General features: G+C 36.5%; 1 protein-coding gene across 2 annotated transcripts in view; it reads left to right on the plus strand.

Annotated features, from left to right (window-relative positions):
- The window catches only part of KLHL2 (kelch-like family member 2), a 139,983-nt gene extending 119,234 nt beyond the window's left edge, over positions 1-20,749 (plus strand). For both annotated transcript variants that reach the window (XM_011967776.1, XM_011967777.1), the window contains 7 exons: positions 3,332-3,449; positions 8,237-8,434; positions 8,849-8,950; positions 10,874-11,002; positions 11,666-11,806; positions 15,460-15,603; positions 19,628-20,749. In XM_011967776.1, the coding sequence (XP_011823166.1) occupies positions 3,332-3,449; positions 8,237-8,434; positions 8,849-8,950; positions 10,874-11,002; positions 11,666-11,806; positions 15,460-15,603; positions 19,628-19,656 (861 nt within the window). In that variant the 3' untranslated portion in view covers positions 19,657-20,749. The remainder of the gene's footprint in view (positions 1-3,331; positions 3,450-8,236; positions 8,435-8,848; positions 8,951-10,873; positions 11,003-11,665; positions 11,807-15,459; positions 15,604-19,627) is intronic.
- Positions 20,750-22,498: the final 1,749 nt, after the last annotated feature.

The raw sequence follows: 22,498 nt of genomic DNA on the forward strand, positions 1-22,498 counted from the left end.
ATGTTCAGATTAAGTCTAAGGAGTTGGGTAAGAATGAAGCAAAGATTAATTGCTTATGCTTATTATTTCATAGTAATGATGCCTTTTATCATCGTAATAGTGAGTCAAATTGAACAAAATGTGGTAGTCGTGCTGAAGAAATTACAAGGTTTTGATAATATTTTACCGTGAGAGTGAATTAGTACTTTTTATGTTAGGCTCTGATTTTTAATTTGCATGAATGATTCTTTTCATATCTCAGACATTAGTTTTGGCTTCTCAATAAACAGATTGTGTAAGGCATCCTTGGATTTGTACATCATAAAAATTATGTATGTTTTGCTTCTTTTGTATTTTGTTAGCTTTTCTCTTTGGAATCTGTATTTTTATAAGTGCTGTCATATTTCTGGGTATATATTATATTTTAAAAATATTTTTACTCAGTATATTTATTGAAATTTTCGGTTAGAAACAAATTTTCAGGAGTTAATTTTCAACTAACATTTATTTAATAGGTAAAGAAAATAAAAAGAACAAAGTTTAATTGACCTACATTTCAGGATGACTACTGAATTTGCTTAACCTTCTACCCCTTGCCCTCTTCAAATATGTTACATTTAACTTTTCCTTACAAAAGGTCTTATTTTCTTGTTCCTTCATAGCATAATTAGTATGGTGTTTTCTCAAATATCTGTGTCTTTTACAGATAACTGGGGTGTCAGCATTATGAGCAACTCTTTTGGTAGCCACACAATGGTTTATGACACAGTCTCTTGGTTTTATATAAATATTCCTGCCTTCTTGTCCCCCCATTGCACATTCTCCTTGTCTCCTTTATCCCTGATTCCTGGAGATCCAAATCCTCACCCCATTTACCTCTCTTGGGTGAGTAAAGGACAGATATTACCACTGTTCTCTGTATGTAATAGCACAGTTTTCCTTTTATCTTCATTTTAATGTGTAAAAGTGAACTATTGCATGGAAATGGAAATCTTATATTCAAACTTTGAGGATTATGAAATCTATAACTGAGTGTTATTTCCCAAAAAGTTTAAAAAGTGTTCCATTCTGAAATTTTAGAAAAATTGGTCTTCATCAGATATATCATCTAAGACTCTTTCAACTATTGTCTCTTGGGCAGTTTTGAAGTTTTGAACAGAACCCCTAAATACAAGGTTTATCTTAACATGCATCCCAGTTCTGTGATTTTTACAACGTTGCTCCCGCGCTTTTTTTGGGTGGTCAGAGGTGAGGGTATTGTGTATTTTCTTTCTTAATTATGTTTATTTTATTTACTTATTTTTTGAGATAGAGTCTCACTCTTTCACCCAGGCTGGAGTGCATTAGCACAGTCTCAGCTCACTGCAACCTCCGCCTTCCAGGTTCAAGCAATTCTCATGCCTCAGCCTCCCGAGTAGCTGGGATTACAGGCGCGTGCTACCACGCCTGGCTAATTTTTGTATTTTTGGTAGAGATGGGGTCTCACCATCTGGGCCAGGCTGGTCTTGAACTCCTGATCTCAAGCGATCCACCTGCATTGACCTCCCAAAGTGCTGGGATTACAGGAGTGAGCTACCGTGCCTGGCCAACCCAAATGTTGTTGGTTGGTTGTTTGTGAGACAGAGTCTCACTCTGTTGCCCAGGCTGGAGTGTAGTGGTTGGTGCAATCTCAGCTCACTGCAACTTCCACCTCCTGGGTTCAAGTGATTCCCATGCCTCAGCCTCCCTAGTAGCTGGGATTACAGTTGTGCACCATCATGCCCTGCCAATTTTTAATTTTTGTTATTTTTTTGTGGAGAAAGGGGCCTTGCTATTAACAGGCTGGTCTTGAACTCTTGAGCTCATGATCTGCCTGCTACAGCCTCCCAAAATGCTGGGATTACAGACGTGAGCCACCACACCAGGCCAATTTTGTTTCTTTGAATTCAACACTAGAAGAAACAGGCCTGAAAAAAATTATATAGTTGGTTTATGTTCCGTCTTCTTTTAAGACTTTTAAAATTAATTCTGCTCTCCAGTTACCAAAAACTAAAATGCGCTTCTTTTTGGAAACTTGGGATTTGCTCTCAGATTCAGGAATCATTTTTTTCTATGTACCCATCTTTCTTTAATTCTAAGTACAGGTAGCTCCATTGCCTAGTCAAGGTTACAAATTTCCCCTTTTTGTGTATCTGAGTTACTCCGTATTCTGTGTGTTTTTATTTTTTGTTTCTTTCTAACATCTGTTTTTCCAATCATTATCTCATCTTTTCATGAAGGTCCTTGCCATTCTTTACAATTTTTGATTTGAGACATCATTAATGTTTACATTATTCTGATTTGACGGCTGTATTTTCACTGTTGCCAGAGAGTGTCTGTGTATACTCAGTAAAAGACAGACACATTGATTTCTAAATTCTATCCGTTTAGCAAGACCGTAGATCAGGTTCCAGGAAGCTTTCACTAAATTACGGCAGCTTTTCATTTTCTGATCAGCAGTAGCAATTACGTCTATACTAATCACATAATTTTTTGATCATATCTAATTGTGTATTGTTCTTGAGTTACTTCATAAGTCTTGTCTCAGTGACATCTATAAAGTCTTGAAGGGTAGAGACCATGTCTTATATTTCTTATGTATAACACCTGACATAGTTCTGGACACATATAGATGGTAGGCATTTAGTAAATAGTTGTTGGATTGAATTGAGGGAGTTTATAGACCTCATTTGTTCTCAAAAGTAGACTGTAATGTATTTGTTCATTATGATATCTAGCATTTTCATTACCTGTCCTGTTAGGTTGTTTTATTTGTGGGGCATCAGGAAAGGTCTCTTTACTGGAGATTCGGGAATCTGTGCTCTTGTGAGCTCCAATTCAATTACCCCTCCTTTTTCAATCATTTTTTTCCTTCTTCTGTCTTTCTTTTAATACTTATTGTCCTTTTCACCTCACCTACCCAGTAACATATGTTTCATTTCTATCTTCTGTCCTGGATTGTGGAGATCTAATGCCTGGTCATTGCAAAACCAGGATCTAGTTTATAGCAAGCCCTATGACATACTGCAGCCTTGCCAGTAATGACTGCCTGCCGTTTTTTGGCTTAAATAACTCATTTTGCTTGAAGGATCAGAAACTTATTTTAGTTTTTGAAGTCCTTATTTTTGACTAAATGTGTTGGATGATAGAATTGTAGTTCTAACATGTGCCCCCTTTGTTGATATTTGTGAAATGTTGGTTAGATGGTTGTATTTACCAGCTCACCCTACCATCTTCATCCTAACACTTCCCACACCAGTGTCTTTGTAGGACATTTTAAATCCTGAATATGTAATAATCATTTGTTCAAGTGCTTACATTTCTGCCCTTGCAGTTGATGGTGGTGGTTGGGGGCCAAGCACCAAAGGCTATCCGGAGTGTGGAATGCTATGACTTTAAAGAAGAAAGGTGGCACCAAGTAGCAGAGTTGCCTTCCAGGAGGTGCAGGGCAGGTAAGCATGATGCATCACAGTCAATTCTCTACTCCTGGGTCATTGAGAGCTTCTTTTTCAGGTCTCATTTTATTAATTAGAAAAATCTCTATCAAAAAAACTGAGTAAAATAGCTATGTAGTTAAACAATAATTCAGGGGCCTCGTACACCTCTCAAGACACTGATGGGATAGCTACTCTGTCTCCGTCTTTACATACCTTTCTGATTGTTTAGTGTAAGGTGGAGGAGCTAGTAATTTGCTGGATATTTCCTAGTTACCTTTGACTGAAGTGTTAAGAGGGGAATTCTTTAGGTTGGGGCCCTTAGTTGTAGGAGATTCCCTCAGTTTATAAGGTACTGTTAAGTCCCTCAGTTATAAGGCATAATTGCCTTCTTCAAGGCATCTGTTTTACAAACATTTGTTGAAATAGACTTTCATTTAGCCAAAGCTGTGATCAAAAGAAGCAGTTATTATTCAAACTCAGGATTTTTCCTGGGACTTAAACTTGGATCCATAATTTCTGTCTCCCATAGCGAAATGAGTTCTGTATGTAATGGAACATTCTATGATGGTAGCACTTTAACAATACATCTTGGAGATTGTTACTTACCAGCGTATCTGGAGTTACCTCATTCAGTAAGAGCTGTCTAGTGTTTTATTTTGGTCTGGACATAGTTTTTACTAGTTTTTAAATAGAGCATTAAAAATGTTTTTAATCTTAATGTTATTATAAACAGTGCTACAACAAATCTCTTATACATACATCATTGTGTATATATGCTAATATATTTTGGCAGGATAAAACTCTAAAACTAGACTTACTGATTCAAAAGATGTCTTAAGAGGATATACCAATTATTACTCCCACTAACAGTAAAATATGAAGGTGCCAGTTTCCCTAAACTCCTGACAGTACTTTGTAATTAAATGTTTTGAGCTTTGCCAATCTGGTGGGTGAAAAATGCCTTAATTTGTACTTATGTAATTTGTACTTATGAGGAAAGTTAAATAGCTTTCTCTCTGAATTGTCAGTTCATGATTTTTGCCATTTTAATAGTTTTATTGATGTCACAGGTACAGTTATATGTTAAGGAAAGTAGCCTTTGTGTCTGTGATGTCTAGTGTGAATATTTATTTGTATTAATCGTTTATCTTTTGACTTTGTGCTATTTTTGCCATGTAAAAACTTTATCTTTTAATGTAGTCCTGTACCAAAGTTTTGTGTCTCTGGACTTAAAAATTTGTCTCTTGCATAGAAAGCCATATGCCAAAATTATCTATATGTGTGTGTGAGTGTGTGTATACACACACAAACGTATTTTTAAAAAACTTTATGTTGGGCCAGGCGCAGTGGATCATGCCTGTAATCCCAGCGCTTTGGGAGGCCAAGGTGGGCGGATCACAAAGTCAGGAGCTCGAGACCAGCCTGGCCGACATGGTGAAACCCCTTCTCTACTAAAAATACAAAAAATAGCTGGGTATGGTGGCAGGCGCCTGTAATACCAGCTACTCAGGAGGCTGAAGCAGGAGAATCGCTTGAATCCAGGAGGCGAAGGTTGCAGTGAGCTGAGACCTCACCACTGCACTCCAGCCTAGGCAACTCCGTCTCAAAAAAAAAAACAAAAAAATTTTCTGTTGCAATAATTTTACTTACAGAAGAGTTGCAAAGATAGAACAAAGAATTCTGGTATATTCTTTCCCTAGTGTTAACATCTTACTGTGATACAGTTATCAAAACTAGAAATTAGCATTGGCATATTAATAGTAACTGAAATACAGACTTCATTCATATTTACCATTTTTTCCATTGATTCCCTTATGCTGTTCCAGGATCCTACTTTGCATTTAGTTGTCATATCTTCTTATCTGAGATAGTCCCAGAGTCTTTTCTTATCTTTTATGCCCTTGATTCTTTGAAGAGGACTGGTCAGATATTTTGAAGAATATCTCTCAAGCTGGATTTGTCTGATATTTTCCCACGGTTAAATTGACTTAGTATGATTATTTCTTGTGAGGGTAACCTTGTTCTCTTGGTTAAGGTGGTATCTGCCAGGTTTTTACCCTATGACAAAAGTATATTTTGAAAACATTTGTTGTTCTAGTACCTTTACAGTTTTATTTATAAATACATCTCTCTCTCTTAAGATATCTGGGCTGTATTTTAGTCTAAGATGTAAGGTATAGATTTTGGCTTTTAATGGCTAGTCAGTTGTCCAAATACCCCTTATTGACTTATCCCTCTCCATTCATTTGATGAAATGCTGCCTTTATCATGTATTAGATTTCCACATTTACTTGGTTGTATTCTAAATTTTCTGTTCTCTTCCATTGATTTGTCTTGCCTATCCATGCATCAAGACATAGCCACTTTTAGTTACTGTGCTTTATAATATGTTTTACTATGTTGTGAAACTAGTGATAGGACTCCTGTCTTCTTTTATATCCTTCAGTAGATTTTTAACACTTTCTTCCAATGGTCCTCTGTGTTTCTTGGCAAGTTTATTTTTAGGTATTTTATCTTTCTTGTTACTACTGGAAATGGAGTTTTGTATGCCATTTACTAACTGATTTCTTAATTCACATCTGATTCCTATTATAGTTCCCTTTACTTTGGGGCCATATGTCATTTGACTCAATTTATTGCAAAATGTATTATTTACTTATTGGATAACTATGAATACATTTTATCTTCATCATGCCCTCTTCCCTCTCCCTCCTTCAGATTAGAACCAATGTCCTTAACTGTGCAAACTTGGCCAAATTTTAATAAACTGTGTAATTAAACTTCTGGGCACTTCAGTTGCCTTATATTTCTTTTAGTTCAGTCCCTTCTCCAGACCCAGAGCCTTTGGTGGGGGGCACTTCATAGATTGATTCATTTATTTTCTTCTTCTTTGTGACCTAAAATTCCCTAAAACTTGGTAAGCATACTACATTACTTCTAAGAGATGGCATATTTGTTGTGTTATTTTGTGTGTAGAGAAAGGAAAATGAAAATTGCAATGGGCAAAATTCCCACAATGAACATTCCCTGGAGTTAGTTATGATTTTGGGATACAGGATTGTTTTATGCTGAAACATGCTTCCTGCTATGTTGCTGCTCACTAGTCTCCAGGCCCTCTTAGGAGGTCTGTTAAATTCTGTGCTAGCAGGGGGCCAAAACAGGCAACTTCATTTGAACTGGAAAGGTCTTGTTGCCATAGAGAGGACTACATTTCCATGTATTTTTAAGGGGGTGGGGGAATAAAGCACCAGAGGGTGAGACAGTAAGGGGTAGAGGTGCATCTCTTGCCTGATGACATCTGTAAAACATTGAGCTCGTCAAACATATCTGGTGATTCCAGTTCTCCCTATAGGGATTCAGAGAACTGTGAGCCACATTGCCTGCCCTCAGGCTGGCACAGGGACATAAACATAGAACTAAGAACAATAAAAATTTGAACAATTTAAAGTAATTGTATTATAGACTCTGTACATTTATTAAACCTTAAGTGCACTATATAGATGTTATTTTCTATAGGGGTTCAGGAGCTGGACTAATCCCTTTTAGGCTAAGGTAGACCGGGAAGGCATCACAGAGAATGTGGAACTTTAACTGAGGATTCAGTGTTAAAGAGAACAGAGTGGATGGTGATAGGAGCCTGTCCGATTAGGGCAGCAGCATGAAAAAGTTGAGAAAAGTGAAAAGACGGTTGAAACCTGAGTCTAGCAGTCCAGTTTCTCCATTCACTGATTCTGTAATATCTGTTTAGCCCAGGGATCAGCAGACTTTCTCTTGAAGGACCAGAGAGTAAGTATTTTAGGCTTTGTGGTTATATGGTCTCTGTCACAGCTTCTTATCTACTGCTATAGTGCAAAACCAGCCATATGGAAGTGAATAGGTGGGACAGTGTTCCAATAAAACTATATTTATGGATGGTGAAATTTGAATTTCATATAGCTTTTTACAAGTCATGAAATATTACTCTTTTGGTTGTTTTTCAGCCATTTAAAAATATAAAAACCATGCTTAGCTTATGGGTTCTACAGAAATAGTCTGGTGGACCAGATTTAGCCTGTAGGCTGTAAATTTGCCGACCCCTGATTTAGCCCACTAACGTGATAAACTAGGAGTGCGTTATGCAAATAAATTATAAGTGTTTAGAGTTTCATTCTAAGAATATCCACTAGAAGATCCAAAATTGAAAGCTATGGGAGGTGAGTACAGGTTCAAATAGTTGGAAAATAATGGCTCATTATTTAAGCTTGTAAATTGATATTTGAAAAAAAATGAGTCAAAATGGTACTTTAGCCCGTGCCATTGCATCTTTTAATAACCTTAGAAAGAAGGCTGGGCGCGGTGGTTCACGCCTGTAATCCCAGCACTTTGGGAAGCCAAGGTGAGCTGATCATGAGGTCACGAGAGCAAGACTACAGTGAAACTCCATCTCTACTAAAAATACAAAAAATTAGTCGGGCATGGTGGCGGGCACCTGTAGTCCCAGCTACTCGGGAGGCTGAGGCAGGAGAATGGCATGAACCGGAGAGGTGGAGCTTGCATTGAGCCGAGATCACGCCACTGCACTCCAGCCTGGGCGACAGAGCGAGACTCCGTCTCAATAATAATAATAATCATAACCTTAGACAGACAATTTAGTGATTGGATGTTCTTGCAAATGAATAGCATTTTCAAGGATTTATTTAATCAGGCTCCTCCTAAGAGTAGCATGTTCTGACAACAGCTATAGACTTACTAGAAAGCAATCTTTGGATATTGGTGGTAGTCGAGTTGCACATTGATCTGTAAATGCTGTACTCCTTTTGCAGGCATGGTCTACATGGCTGGACTTGTTTTTGCTGTTGGTGGCTTTAATGGTTCATTAAGAGTTCGTACTGTAGATTCTTACGACCCTGTGAAGGACCAGTGGACCAGCGTTGCTAACATGAGAGACCGGAGAAGCACTTTGGGAGCTGCTGTGTTAAATGGATTGTTATATGCTGTGGGAGGCTTTGATGGGAGTACAGGTAATTTTCTTTTCATCTCTTCTACATTGCTGCTAAAATTAACGTAGTAGTCATGTTTATGGAATAAACCGTGGCATCATTAAGGCATATGTGAGGTTTTAACTGGTATTTAAAGATAAATTTAAAAATTTATCAAGAATTTCCTTAAGTGATATGAGTGCTGAGTATATAAATTTTCTTTCTTATGCATCAGTATCAGTCATCAAGTTTTAAAAGCTTATAAATGTCAGTAGCTTAGGTAGGAGCCTTCTGGAAAACAAGCTGTTCCTGTTTTTCATGTAATTGATGTGTTTACATTCTGCCATTTTCTTCTCTTAATTTTAGCCCAATGTTACATACCTGAAGTATTTTTCCATATATATGAACTATTGACTTTTTTTAGAGAAGGAAATGAAGACTTGTGTTTTATTATAGGTCTATCATCTGTGGAAGCATACAACATAAAGTCTAATGAGTGGTTTCATGTTGCTCCCATGAACACAAGGAGGAGCAGCGTTGGTGTGGGTGTTGTTGGAGGTAGGTGCTGACAGTTCTTTCAGGTACATATGGCTTTTTTTTTTTTTTTTTTTGAGACGGAGTCTCGCTCTGTCACCCAGGCTGGAGTGCAGTGGCCGGATCTCAGCTCACTGCAAGCTCCGCCTCCCGGGTTCACGCCATTCTCCTGCCTCAGCCTCCCGAGTAGCTGGGACTACAGGCGCCTGCCACCTCGCCCGGCTAAGTGTTTGTATTTTTAGTAGAGACGGGGTTTCACTGTGTTAGCCAGGATGGTCTCGATCTCCTGACCTCGTGATCCGCCCGTCTCGGCCTCCCAAAGTGCTGGGATTACAGGCTTGAGCCACCGCGCCCGGCCCACATATGGCTTTTTGATCCTTGAGAGTGATTCTTCCAATAATCAGAACATTAGTTTTTCTGAATGGGCAAGCTAATTATCATTTTAAAAAGAAAAGTCGTAATTACTGTAAAATTTCAATTATCCTCTTTTCAAAACTAGCTTCTCTATATAAATCAACCTATGTAAGGCCTTTTCTCTCCCTCTCCATCCCCGTCCCTTTATCCTCCTCCTTTCTGTGTGTGTGTGTGTGTGTGTGTTTGACTTATATAACAGCAGTCCCCAACCTTTTTGGCACTGGGGACCAGTTTTGTGGAAGACAATTTTTCCACGGACAGGGGTGGGTTGTGGGGATGGTTTTGGGATGAAACTGTTCCACCTCAGATCATCAGGCGTTAGTGTGTCATAAGGAGCGCACAACCTAGGTTCCTCACATGTGCATTTCAAGATAGGGTTCGCACTTCTGTGAGAATCTAATGCCTCTGCTGATCTGACAGGAAGCAGAGCTCAGCCGTAATACTCGCTCACCTGTCACTCACCTCCTGTTGTGCAGCCCCGTTCCTAACAGGTTCCAGACAGGTGCTGGTCCATGGCCTATGGTTTGGGGACTGCTGCTATGTAAGACTGTCAGCTGATTTTAATACAATTGTTTAGGGGAACAATTCAGGTGACATAAATGTGTAATTTTGTATCTGGAGAAGGGCTGTTTAACATTTAAGGGATAGATTGCCACAGTTATTTATTTATATCCTACTTTGTCTCCCAACAGAAGTTAAGGAAGGCTCTAAGTATTATTTTTTGATATATATTTTTTTAATTGACTTGGGAAAATTTGCAGGTTTCCACCCCCTCCTCATAGTAGGTGTAATTCTCTGCACTTAGAAAAAAACAGCTTTATTGAGATATAATCCACGTACCATACAATTCACCCATTTCGTGTATACAGTTCATTGTGCATCCATCACTACAATTCATTTTAAAACATTTTTATTATCCTCTAAAAGCAATCCTGCTTCCCTTAGCTCTTACTCCTATCCTACCCAACCTTCAGCAACTGCTAGTCTGCTTTCTATCACTTAGAGATTTGCCTCTTCTGAACATTTTAGTTGTACGGTATGTGATCTTTGGAGACTCACTTCTTTCGCTTAGGGTGATGTTTTCAAGATTTGTTTATACTGAGGCATTTTTTAGTACTTCATGCCTTTTTATTGCCAAGTAATATTGCATTGCATTCTGATATTAATTTTTGATTTAACCATTTTTCCAATTTCCTAACTTTGGTATTTAATTCTGTCTTACAGGATGTTGTTCACTTATCAAATAGTGTTACCTAAAGATATAATGAGTGTGCTTTCTATTTTATCAGATTATTGAGGAAAGTATAAAATTAACATCATCTATACCCTGCAGATTTTCATAATATGATTTAATTACTCCATCTGTCACCATTAGGCAAGACCATAATATAGTTCATAAAAATCAGAGCACTTTACGGGGAAACTCTACTGCCATGAGGGAAAATATATTAATATTTTCTAGCTTGAAAAAATAGTGTTTTTTGTTTGTTCATTTTTTAATAAATTTGGCTTTCTTTGTGATTTTATGCATAGGTTTGCTCTATGCTGTAGGAGGTTATGATGGAGCGTCACGTCAGTGTCTTAGCACAGTAGAATGCTATAATGCTACAACAAATGAGTGGAGCTATATAGCAGAAATGAGCACCAGGCGGAGTGGAGCAGGTACATGTGAACCTATTTTAGCAATTGAAGTACAAAAATGATGGAAAATAGTTGAAGTAAAATGATTCAGTGGCATCACTTTACATTATCTGAAAATATATGATATGCTGATTTTAATGGCACTGCTAAATGTCTTTTGAATTGTGCAGTTAATGGGAGTAATTACAAAGTAATTTTACTTTAAAATTTAATGTCAAAGTGCTATAGACATTTCTGTTTCATTTATATATTCACATTGTTAGCACTCCTTTTAGTTTCTGTTTTTAGTGCTTATTGGGGAACTTGCTTAATAATCAGATCTTTTCATGTATATTAAAATTTTGTGCTTTAATTTGGGGTTATTTTATTATGGATATTTTTTTCAAAAGGATTACATTAAAGGACTTTTTCCCTCCCTGTGTTTCACCTACATATTATTAATATTTTTATTCTGTTTGACATGCCTCTTTTTTCAGAATAATAGTTTGTTGAGATGCTTATTTAATCATCAATTCTATTGATTTCCATTTCTTAAATTGTAGGCTATAGTATCAGCTTGCTTTTATTATGAATTATAACTTCAAAAGTTTTAGTTACAGTTAAATAAACATATTAGTTAAATAAAAATATGATATAAATCTCTTGTTCTTTTTGCCCCTCTATTTGGCTGGTTGTGTTTTATAGGTGTTGGTGTGTTAAACAATTTATTGTATGCTGTAGGAGGTCATGATGGCCCTTTAGTACGAAAAAGTGTTGAAGTGTATGATCCTACCACTAATGCATGGAGACAGGTTGCAGATATGAACATGTGCAGAAGAAATGCAGGTATCTGTCAGTTTAAGGTTATAAAACTTACGTTGAATTTTATTTTGTTTCACTAGTATCACTGTGTATTTCCACTGTTCTTTTACTGATCTGGGTTCCCTGATAGACTTTGAACTCTTTAAAGGCAGAAGCTTACGTAATAATCCTGTGAAGTGAATGCCTGCCACAGTCTCTGGAACATAACAGGTTGTTGTGACACGTCAGTAAACTTATTTCTACTAGCTGCTACTTTTTGGCGATAAACTTGGAGACTAATTAATTAGGAGTAGACCCTTCATTTGATACTTGAATTCATTCATTCTTACACCAAATATTTTTTAGTGCCTACTATGTATCTATCACATACTGGAGATCCTACTTCTCAGGAAATTTAGTCTAGTTGAGTAAATATTTATACTAGGTTAAAAAACTAGTTGGTTATCTAAATCTAGAGGGGAAGTCTGCAGAGGTAACCCTAGCTTAATACAGTTCAGGATTTCCAGGAAAATGGAAAAACTAAAGCAACAACAACAACAACAAATAATTTTAAGAAAGTAGAGAACTTTAAGATTAGGGAAATAACCACTTAAAAAGAAGAATCAAGGAAGGGAAATACAAGTGGAAAATAGACTCAAGATAGCTACATAGCCTTTCAGGAAATGCTAGGATTCTTCAAAATGCCATTATCTTCATGTCATTTCTCATAGTGTAAAATAAGTTCCTGGTGAGTCTCAAACTTACTGTACACCATGGGACACCCCTCCTCCATCAGCACGCATCTTAGTTTCTCTTTAAAGAAGTGTGATTACTAAGAAAGACTAAGTATGTGGAACTGCAGATACTGTTAGCCACAGAGCAGAATTTATAATTAATTCTGTCTGGCCTTGCACGTCATCTGGTCAGTTGTATTTAGTCATCAGTTCGCTTGATGGTAAGACCCTCAAATCTGGGTCCTTAGTGGAATAAGTGACTCCAGTACACATTAAGTTAGAAAAGCCATGGTGATTTGTGCAAGTATCCTTCCTGGATTAGGAAACTTAGTTGCAATTTGAGCTTTTTATGAATATTTTCTTAAAGGTTAGAATAATCTTATTTTTTCTCTATATGTGCTTATTGTTTTCATGTCAAAAATTACTCATTTCTTTTAGGTAGAAGAATAAAGAGATAATTTGTATTTATAGAGCTATAATGATAGGTCTATCATTATAGAGCTGTTCTTCAAAAAATTGTGTGGGAAAGGGTAGGATTTAGGAAAAAGACTTAAGTCTGTTGAAAAGTTGTTTCATACTTTGACTTAGACAACATTACTTGAGTTTATTTGATAATAAGGAAGAGAGAGAAATCTGAAAGCTAACTTTTCAGTTTTTCCTTCTCAATCAATTATGTTTATTTTCTATGCAAATAACAGAACTTGAATTATTTACTTCTATAATTTACAAGATACAATATAATCCAATTGAGCATATATTTTAAAATTATTTAAGTTCATAAGAATATTTAAAATCTCACCCTCATTCCATATTCCTGGTAATCTGAAAAAAACTTCTAATAAGATCTGTTCAGCTCTTCCTTTTTAATAACCTAGGCTCAGGACCTCATCCAAGCACCTAAATTACTGGGAAGAAAGAACTAAGCTGGCAAAGAGTGGAGGACACGTATTCAATGTTAAATGGGGAGAGGTGAAAGCATCCATATAAATTTGAAATAGCAAGCCGCTTACCAGCCAAATTTCAAAAGTTTTCATAAGTATGGTAAATTATGACACCAAGAGTGGAGTAAAAATGAAATAAACTTGAATTAGATGATTATATATAGACTTTTAATACCTAGCACGTCTGTAATAGGTTCTCAATGTGAATTTGATTGTGTTGAAGTAAACTGAATAAACTGGAACCATCAAACACTGCAGGAAAGTGCATCCTTTTGGCAAAGTGATTTGGCTCCGATCGCCTAAAAGGAATCTGGTGTTGTGAGTTAGTGGGTTAGTAAAATTGATGTCTTCTGAATATATAGCTAATATATTCAAATGGATGTGTGGACCAACCTCCCTTTCTGCAGTGGGATGCTCTTTAATCTGTGAGCCCCTCGTAGATATAATTGGGAAAACTCTTTAGGACGATATAATCTCCTTGTTCATGCCTTCCATCGTAGCAGGGCCATTTTTGAGATCATTTTTTCTCTCACAGTCCTATGTTGTCCATCAACAGACTGAAATATAGTGTTGCCTACACATATACCTACTGTATGGAGCTTGTGTGGCAGCAGCATTTGCCTTTTAAGTATTTGAACAACTTAAAATGGTATGAGTTTTTTTCCTACAAAGTTTTGTAGATTTGGGCAGCATTCTTCTGGATTCTTTGATGCCCTCTAGTACAAGTTCATAGTAGCACTGAACTTTTTATAAGATATTAAATGTACTTTAAAAAATTACATTGAATTAGCTTTTTAAAAGCATTTACCATTTGACTCAGCAGTTTTCTTTCTAATAATTTATATTAGGAAAAATTGCTCAAGCATTCAAAACAATATTCAGGGGATCTTTGTTCATTGCAACATCATTGATAACAGCAAAAAAATCAAAATTACTTAAATATCCATCTAAAAAAATGATTAAATAAACTACGATGATATCATACATAAACATTACATTTATTAACTTGAGGAACTGTCCAAAGTATGTTGGTTGGCCAGGATGGGTAAGTTATTTAATAAAGTAGCATGTGTAGTGTGAGCTACTTTGGGGTTAAAAAAGAAAGTATCTGAGTATATATGTGTAAAGAAAAGTTAGCCAGAGTAGAGATCAAAATTTTAATGGTCATTATTCTAAGTGACATAAGGTTGGAGGTCATCTTTTTTTCTTTATACTTTTCTAGATATTTTGAATTTTTGCAAAGAAAATAGTTATTTTAATAGATAAATAATATTCTCTTCTTTAAAGGGAGATGAAATAGCTAACCATTTAGTGTGATAATTAAAATTAAGAATATTTTTACCTTCTACTAACATATATTTTCTTAGGATTCCCTAAGTAGCTGACTTTGACTTTTTATTTAAAAAAAATAAATAAAATGAGGGTCAAAATAGTTTCCAACCTATAATGTTGTGAAAATTAAGTACAATAATGCATATATAAAGTAACTACTGCATAAATGACAATCAGTAGGAGCTTAGAAGTGGTATTATCAGCAAGCTGAGAGAATTTCTTTCTTCTTCTTTTTTTTTTTTTTTTTGGAGACGGAGTCTCTCTCTGTTGCCCAGGCTGGAGGGCAGTGGTGTGGTCTTGGCTCACTGCAACCTCTGCCTCCTGGGTTCAAGTGATTCTCTTGCTTCAGCCTCTTGGAGTAGCTAGGACCACAGGCACACTCCACCATGCCTGGCTGATTTTTGTATTTTTAGTAGAGATGGGGTTTCGCCATGTTGCCCAGGCTGGTCTCGAACTCTCATGACATCAAGTGATCTGCCCACCTCGGCCTTCCAAAGTGCCGGGATTACAGGCGTGAGCCATGTTGCCTGGCTATCCTAAAATAAAAAGAATTCTTTACATGCTCACTATTTTCTTGCCTCCTTTCAAAGAAATTAGTGTCTCTGGATTACCTCACTAAACATGTACAGGGATACTCATATTCATCCAACTTTTTTAAATAATCGTTTTCTCTCTGTGTAATTTTTTAAAGGAGTTTGTGCAGTTAATGGTCTGTTATATGTTGTTGGAGGGGACGATGGTTCCTGTAACTTGGCGTCAGTAGAATATTATAACCCAACAACCGATAAATGGACAGTTGTGTCATCGTGTATGAGCACAGGGAGAAGTTATGCAGGTAACTGGTCTCTGAAGTCAATTATCATACAAAAAGATGACCTCATTATGGTTTTTATATTAACAAAGTTTTTCTGTTATAAGAATAAAGTCTTTTCTGAAGGTATAGTTTATATCTTACTCTTAAGATGATTAACATTGGTTGTGTATATTCTGAAATAAAGCACCAGTATACTTTTGTCATTCTGCAGTCATTTGTATTCAAAATCCCAAGTCTTTGATATACAAAATCATATAATAAAATTTAACGTAGCTAAAATCTGTATGCAGAGAAGAAGAATTCACTATGTGGCAAGGCTTTAATTCCTGAGATGTCCGAGAAATAGGATAGGATTCCTGTGTCTCCCCGTGGTGCCGGCTCCATGAGACAGTATTACAGTGAGGCTGTGGAATAATTTTTCTTTCTTAAGCATAGTACTAGCTGAGTTATAAAATGTGATTTTTTGTTCCATTCTCTTAGTAAGATAAATTATAATTTTAATAAATTTTATCGTGAATCTTTAAATTGTTTTCAGTGATATTTATCTGGCTTTTAATAGTATAATATTTCTGTAACAAAATTGATCCAATAGTGGAGGAAGAAAATGTCTAAACTAATTAACCGTCACTGTTGCTTATGTATCATTCAAAACAGCACTTAGAAGAACTATGTACAGTAGAATTCCAATATAACATGGCTGAATACTAGATTAATTTTTAAAACAACTTCATTGAGGTATAAACTGACAGAATACATAGCGTACAGTTGACCCTTGGACAACACCGGTTTGAACTGTGTATGTCCACTTATATGTGGATATTTTTTGAAAAATAGGTTGGAAAAATTTTTTTAGAGATTTGTAACAGTTTGAAAAAACTCAGATGAACTGCATAACCTAGAAATATTGAAAAAATTAAGATTATGAACACATAATATATGTAGATATTAGTCTGTTTTATCATTTACTACAAAATATCCAAAAATCTATTACAAAAAGTTAAAATTTATCAAAACGTATGCACACAAACTCTTACAAGAACAAACACCTACAAACCATAGATGGTGTCATTCACAGTCCAGAGAAATGTGAACAAACCACAAAGATACAATATTAAATCATAAGTGCATGAAATTAACTGTAGTATGTTACTGTACTACTCTGATAATTTTATAGCCATCTCCTGTTGCTGCATTGGTGAGCTCAGCTGTTGTGAGTATCCACTTAAAAAGCTGTGGGGCGCTAATCACCTTTGAAAGAGCAGTTTGTCTCTTCAGTGACCGTATCTCAGTAAAAAGTTCTCTCTCATGGTTCTGCGTTATTTTTCATCATGTTTACTGCAGTATCATAAACCTTGAATAACACCACGGGACCCATGCAAAGTGCCACTGGTGGTGATGCTGGGAAGTGCTCCAGCGAAGCAGAGAAGAGTCATGACATGACAAGGAAAAGCGGAATTGCTTGAGATAAACCATGGACTGAGGTCTGCTGCTGCACTTGCCCACCATTTCAAAATAAATGAATCCAGGGTCGGGATCATTGTAAAAAGGAAAAAGGAAATTCATGAAGCCATCCTTGCAGCCATCCCAGCAGTTTTGAAAACTTCACACTTTTTGTGAAATCCCTTTTTATCTTGTGTTGAACATGCAGCTTTTATGTGGGTGCAGGATTTTTCTTTTTGAGACAGAATCTCACTCTGTCGCCCAGGCTGGAGTGCCACAGCGTGATCTCAGGTCACTGCAACCTCCGCCTCCCAGATTCAAACGATTCTCATGCCTCAGCTTCCTGAGTAGCTGGGATTACAGGGGGTGCCACCACGCCCGGCTAATTTTTAAACTTTTATTATTTTTGATTTTTTGGTTTTGGTTTTTGGTGGGTGCAGGACTGCTATAAGAAAGGCATACCTGTCAACTCTAATATGATTTGAGAAAAAGCAAAGTCATTATATGACAACTTGAAGCAAAAGGAAGGTGAAGGATCTGAAACTGGAGAATTTCCTCAGCCTACTGAAGCAAAGGATGACTTGATAATTTTGGAAAGGGGTTTGGCTCAAAAAATGTCAAGATAACAGGAGAAGCAGCTTCTGTCAACCAAGGGGCAGCAGATAAGCTCCCAGATGCCATTAAGAAAGTTGTTGAGGAGAATGGTTATCTGCCTGAAAAAGTTTTTAATGCAGACAAATGTGCCACCAAGGACATTTATTACGAAGGAAAGTGAGCACCAGAATTTAAGGCAGAAGGGGATAGGCTAACTCTACTATTTTGTGCAAATGCAGTTGGGTTTATGATTTGGGCTGCTCTTATCTAAAAAGCTGCTAACCCCCAATCCTTGAAGGGAAAATATAAATACCAGCTGCCAGTCTTTTGATTGCATAACAAGAAGACCTAGACAAGAACTGTTTTCCTGGATTGGTTCCATCTGTGCTTTCTTCCTGAAGTCAGGAATTACCTTGCCAGTAAGGGACTGCCTTTTATTTTGATATTGGAGAGTGCCATTGGCCACCCAGGACCCCATGAGTTCAACACCGAAGGCATAGAAGTGGTCTACGTGCCCTTAAACACAATGTGTCTAATTCAGCCTCTAGATCAGTGACCAGAGGAACCTTAAAGTTCATTCTATATGGCACTCTATGGAAAAAATTGCCAATGCTGTGGAAGAGAATCTCAACAGAGAAAACATGAAAGTTTGGATGGATTACACCATTGAATATATCATGGTTGTTATAGAAAAAACTATGAAAGTCATCAAATCCAAAACAATAATTCCTGCTGGAAAAAAAAAACCTGTGTTCAGATGTTGTGTATGACTTCACAGGAGTTATGACAGAGCCAGTCAAAGAAATCATGAAAGAGATCGTGGATGTGACTATAAAGGTTGATGGTGAAGGATTTCAGGTATGGATCTTGGAGAAATTCAAGAGCTAATAGATACCAAACCAGAGAAATTAACAGAACATGACTCAACGGAGATGAGTGCTTCTTAACCACTGCCAGACAATGAAGAAGACGTAGAAGCAATGCCGGAAAACAAACTGACATTAGACAGTCTGGCAAAAGGGTTCTGGTTATTCAAGACTGTTTATGACTTATTTTATGAAATGGGCCGTTCTATGATATGTGCACTGTAACTGAAGAAAGTGGTGGAAGGAGGATTGGTATTGTATGGAAACATTTTTAGAGAAATGAAAAAAACAAAAAAGTCAGGAATTACAGTGTATTTCCTTAAAGTTGCACCAAGTGTGTCTGCCTCTCCTGTTTCCCCTGCCTTCCCTTCCACCTCCTCCACCTCTTCCGCCTCTGCCACCCCTGAAACAACAGGACCAACCTCTCCTCTTTCTCCTCCTCCTCAGCCTACTCAATGTGAAGAGACAAGGATGAAGACCTTGATGATGATCCACTTCCCCTTAATGAATAGTAAATATAGTTCCTCTTCCTTATGACTTTTTAAATAACATTTTCTTTTCTGTAGCTTACTTTAAGAATACAATATATAACACATAACATGTTATGACATATATAACATATATTACATGTAAAATATGTTAATTGACCATATCAGTAAGGCATTTGGTCAACTGTAAGCTGTTAACGGTTGAATTGTGTGGGAGTAAAAAATTGTACATGGGAGGGTCAGCACTCCTGACCCCCATGTCGTTCAAGGGTCAACTGTATATTTAAAGTATATAATTTTATTACTTCTGACATAGTATATACCCATGAAACCATCACCACAATCAAGATAATGAACATATCCGTCACGCTCAAAAGTTTCTGTGTTCCCTTTTGAGTATATTTTCCAAATTGTAACTACAAAGAGGAAGAGACTAGTTCTGGATTAAATAGTCTTATATTTAGTCCATAACTAAACAGAGATTTCACTGTCATGTAGATTAAAATGATAATACTACTAAAGTTTAAGAAAGAGATTCTGAAACATGATTTGTATGGTTCCTCCTGCTTTCGTATTATAATAAAGAATTGAGTGTCTTCTCAGAGATACAGAATGCTGCCTGTGACTTCTTTTTTGTCTCTTCATTTCTTTGCTCAGGGGTCACAGTTATTGATAAACCATTATGAGCCTGAAGGACATTTTCAGCATATTTATACATGAGAAACAGCCTTCAACAAGTATTTCTGAAGTGACTGAGAATCTAGCACTTCTCCACTTGTAGCTGCACTTTACGTCTCAGCAGAAGATAAGATCGTCTGCCTTTATAGGCCTCGGATACTGAAGATTATTTTTGGTAGAAGCACCGTGTAGGCTTTTTCTGCAATGAGCAGCAGCTGACTGAATTTTCATAAGAAACTTGGACTGCAGGACTTAATCTGTAGTCTTTAGACAACAGTTGCTTTCATAAAGACTAGTTCTTATCAACCTTGAATGACTACGGATTATTTTGTGAAGGAGGATGAAATGATGCGTGTTCTTGTAAAATTAAATTTTATCTTTATTTCTTCTAAAAATCTGTATACCAGGAACTGAAAATCTTTGAACAGATATTAAAATCTACGTAAGTATACAAACTAGTTGAGGGATAAACTGTTTGCTTTTATAAAATAACTTTGATTACATGAATATAATAAATTATGTGCATATAAATGTGTGTCTATATGCTTTCCTTTAAATATGTTTGAAAAGATGTTTGAAACTTGATTATACTATTTATAATTGGCACAGTACTTTGAATTATGCCAGTACTACATTGTAAAACAGAGTTGTATTTTTTGATATTTAACAATGCTTAACACTTTAAATGCCACTTCTGAGGAATGGACCTGGTGTAACACACTTGAATATGTGTGATGCCAAACTTTTTAAAATAAAATATAAATTATGCTTATTTATTAATTTTCTTTAGTTTAATCTTGGTCATGTTTTGGTGTGTATTTTTAATTTTTTTCTCAAATTAACACTTTGGCATGAACATTACTGCAGGTTTTTGATGAATATAATGAATGTATGGAATTCAACTGAATTTGCATGGTCTTAAGAATTTTTCTGTGTGTATAAATTTAGCTGCTATTAACAGAAGAGAGAACTTTCTGTCAGTAGCCATGTGTGTTGATCAGATACAGTTTTTCTGAGATCTTCAATTAATCTCACTTTAAAAATGACCAAAACATGTCTTTCTTGAATTATCTTTGAATAAAGGTTTGTATATTATTTGTTTCACAGTGTTCTTGATTTTTATCTATTTAGTTTTGTATTAAGAAAGTTTCCTGTTTGTTTTTGGCTCTTTTATGAAGTTTGCATTTTGTCACTTCAGAAATCTGCATTTTTAATTTATTGCCAAAGTGACCTGACCTATAAGACAAAACTATTAAATGAATAACCAAAGTCAATAAAAATGGTTCTGTTTCCAAGGAAAAGTAACCTCAACTATCAAGGAGAGGTCTGTCAAGGATTGGTAAAGTTTAAACTTTTTGTATTTTTGTGTCCCTGATATGGGTAGGGCATGAGATAAGGATAAAACAAGTAGCATTAGACCCCAAAGAAAGTCAAAAAATATATTCCAAAGTAACTGAGAAACTGTGGTTTTGATACCAAATAAAAGGAATTGAGGAAATAGGAATAGTGGAGTCAGGTAGGCAGCCGGGGTGCTGGCACAGCAGAGGAAGGGAAGAGGGGGAAGGAGGAGGTGATGGAATATTGTGACCATTCCTCAGGAATTAAAAAAGTTGGCATGAGCTGTTGCTAGAACAGTTGATAATCAAGAGGAAAGATTGCTATGATAACATTTCAATTCAAATGTAAACATGGAACCATATTTCATACTTAGTTGAACTTTCCATTATAAATGAATTTAATCAGAAAAAGCCTATGCTGAGTTGATGAAAACATGAATTTCTGCCTTAGTGTGGCCTTACAGCACATCATTGTCAAAAAAATGTTGAAGGTCTAATGAACTTGGAGTACTGTCAGCTGTTTCTGACAGAGGCACCAAGAAAAATGTATGAGGTGTCTTTCCTGATCAGTTCCAAACACTAATGTTTCATGAAACTGTATGACTCTATCAACAATTTATCTGAAAAATTATAAAGCTTTTCTTAAAATGTAATCTCAGCCTATTAAAGTAACAAAGTCTTAACCACATAGCATGTCAAATACCTCTGTCTTTACTTTCTTAATCTTTGAAGCTTTAATAGCTACACTGTAATTTGCCAAGGTTTGTCAGTAGCTGGATTCATATCTATGACTTCAGAGACTTTAGACATATCTCCTTCCCCTATGCCAACCTTTGTCTTTCCAGTTTGAAATGTTTTTAAAGGCACATATGGAAGTGTTCTCAGCCTGTTCCATTACTGTATGAAACATAAGAAGTTAAGGCAGAGAGGTGTCTTAGAAATCCTGTCAAGGAGGCAGCCCCAGGTTTGAGCAGCGTTCAAGGCTGGATCCACATACCTGCGTTGTGAAGCAACTTGTCTGCCTGCTTTGTTTGGATCTATGCCTTCTTGGCTGAAAGCAGTGATGACTATGATGAAGGCAGATGGTGTATTTACTGTCAGAAGACTATCAGTTTGCTCCCTGTTTCTTATGGAGTCTTGTGTATGATTCCTGGTATTTATTATCTCTTTTGTTCCTTATAGCATGAAGACCCAGGTATTTGTAATCCCAACTGCTGATGCGTTATGAGACTTATTTTATCAGACATAAAAGGGTCATGTGATATTACATAGCAGTGTGCTGATACCATCTTGTTTCAGTTTTGTCTCAAGCAAATTTACTCCTACTGACTTACATGGCTGCCAGTGTCTCATTTTGGAGAGGAGGCTACATTGGAGAATGGAACCATACTTTGAGTCAAGATTCTGGGGTTCTAATCCTGGCTTTAAGGAAAAAAGCAGTGTGGTATATTGGAAAGCCCATGGGCATAGAAAGAAAAGGGTTCTGGGTTTGCAGCTCCCTCTATCAATTGCT

Source organism: Mandrillus leucophaeus, unplaced genomic scaffold (assembly GCF_000951045.1).
Source record: "Mandrillus leucophaeus isolate KB7577 unplaced genomic scaffold, Mleu.le_1.0 Scaffold81, whole genome shotgun sequence".
Lineage (NCBI taxonomy): Eukaryota > Metazoa > Chordata > Mammalia > Primates > Cercopithecidae > Mandrillus > Mandrillus leucophaeus.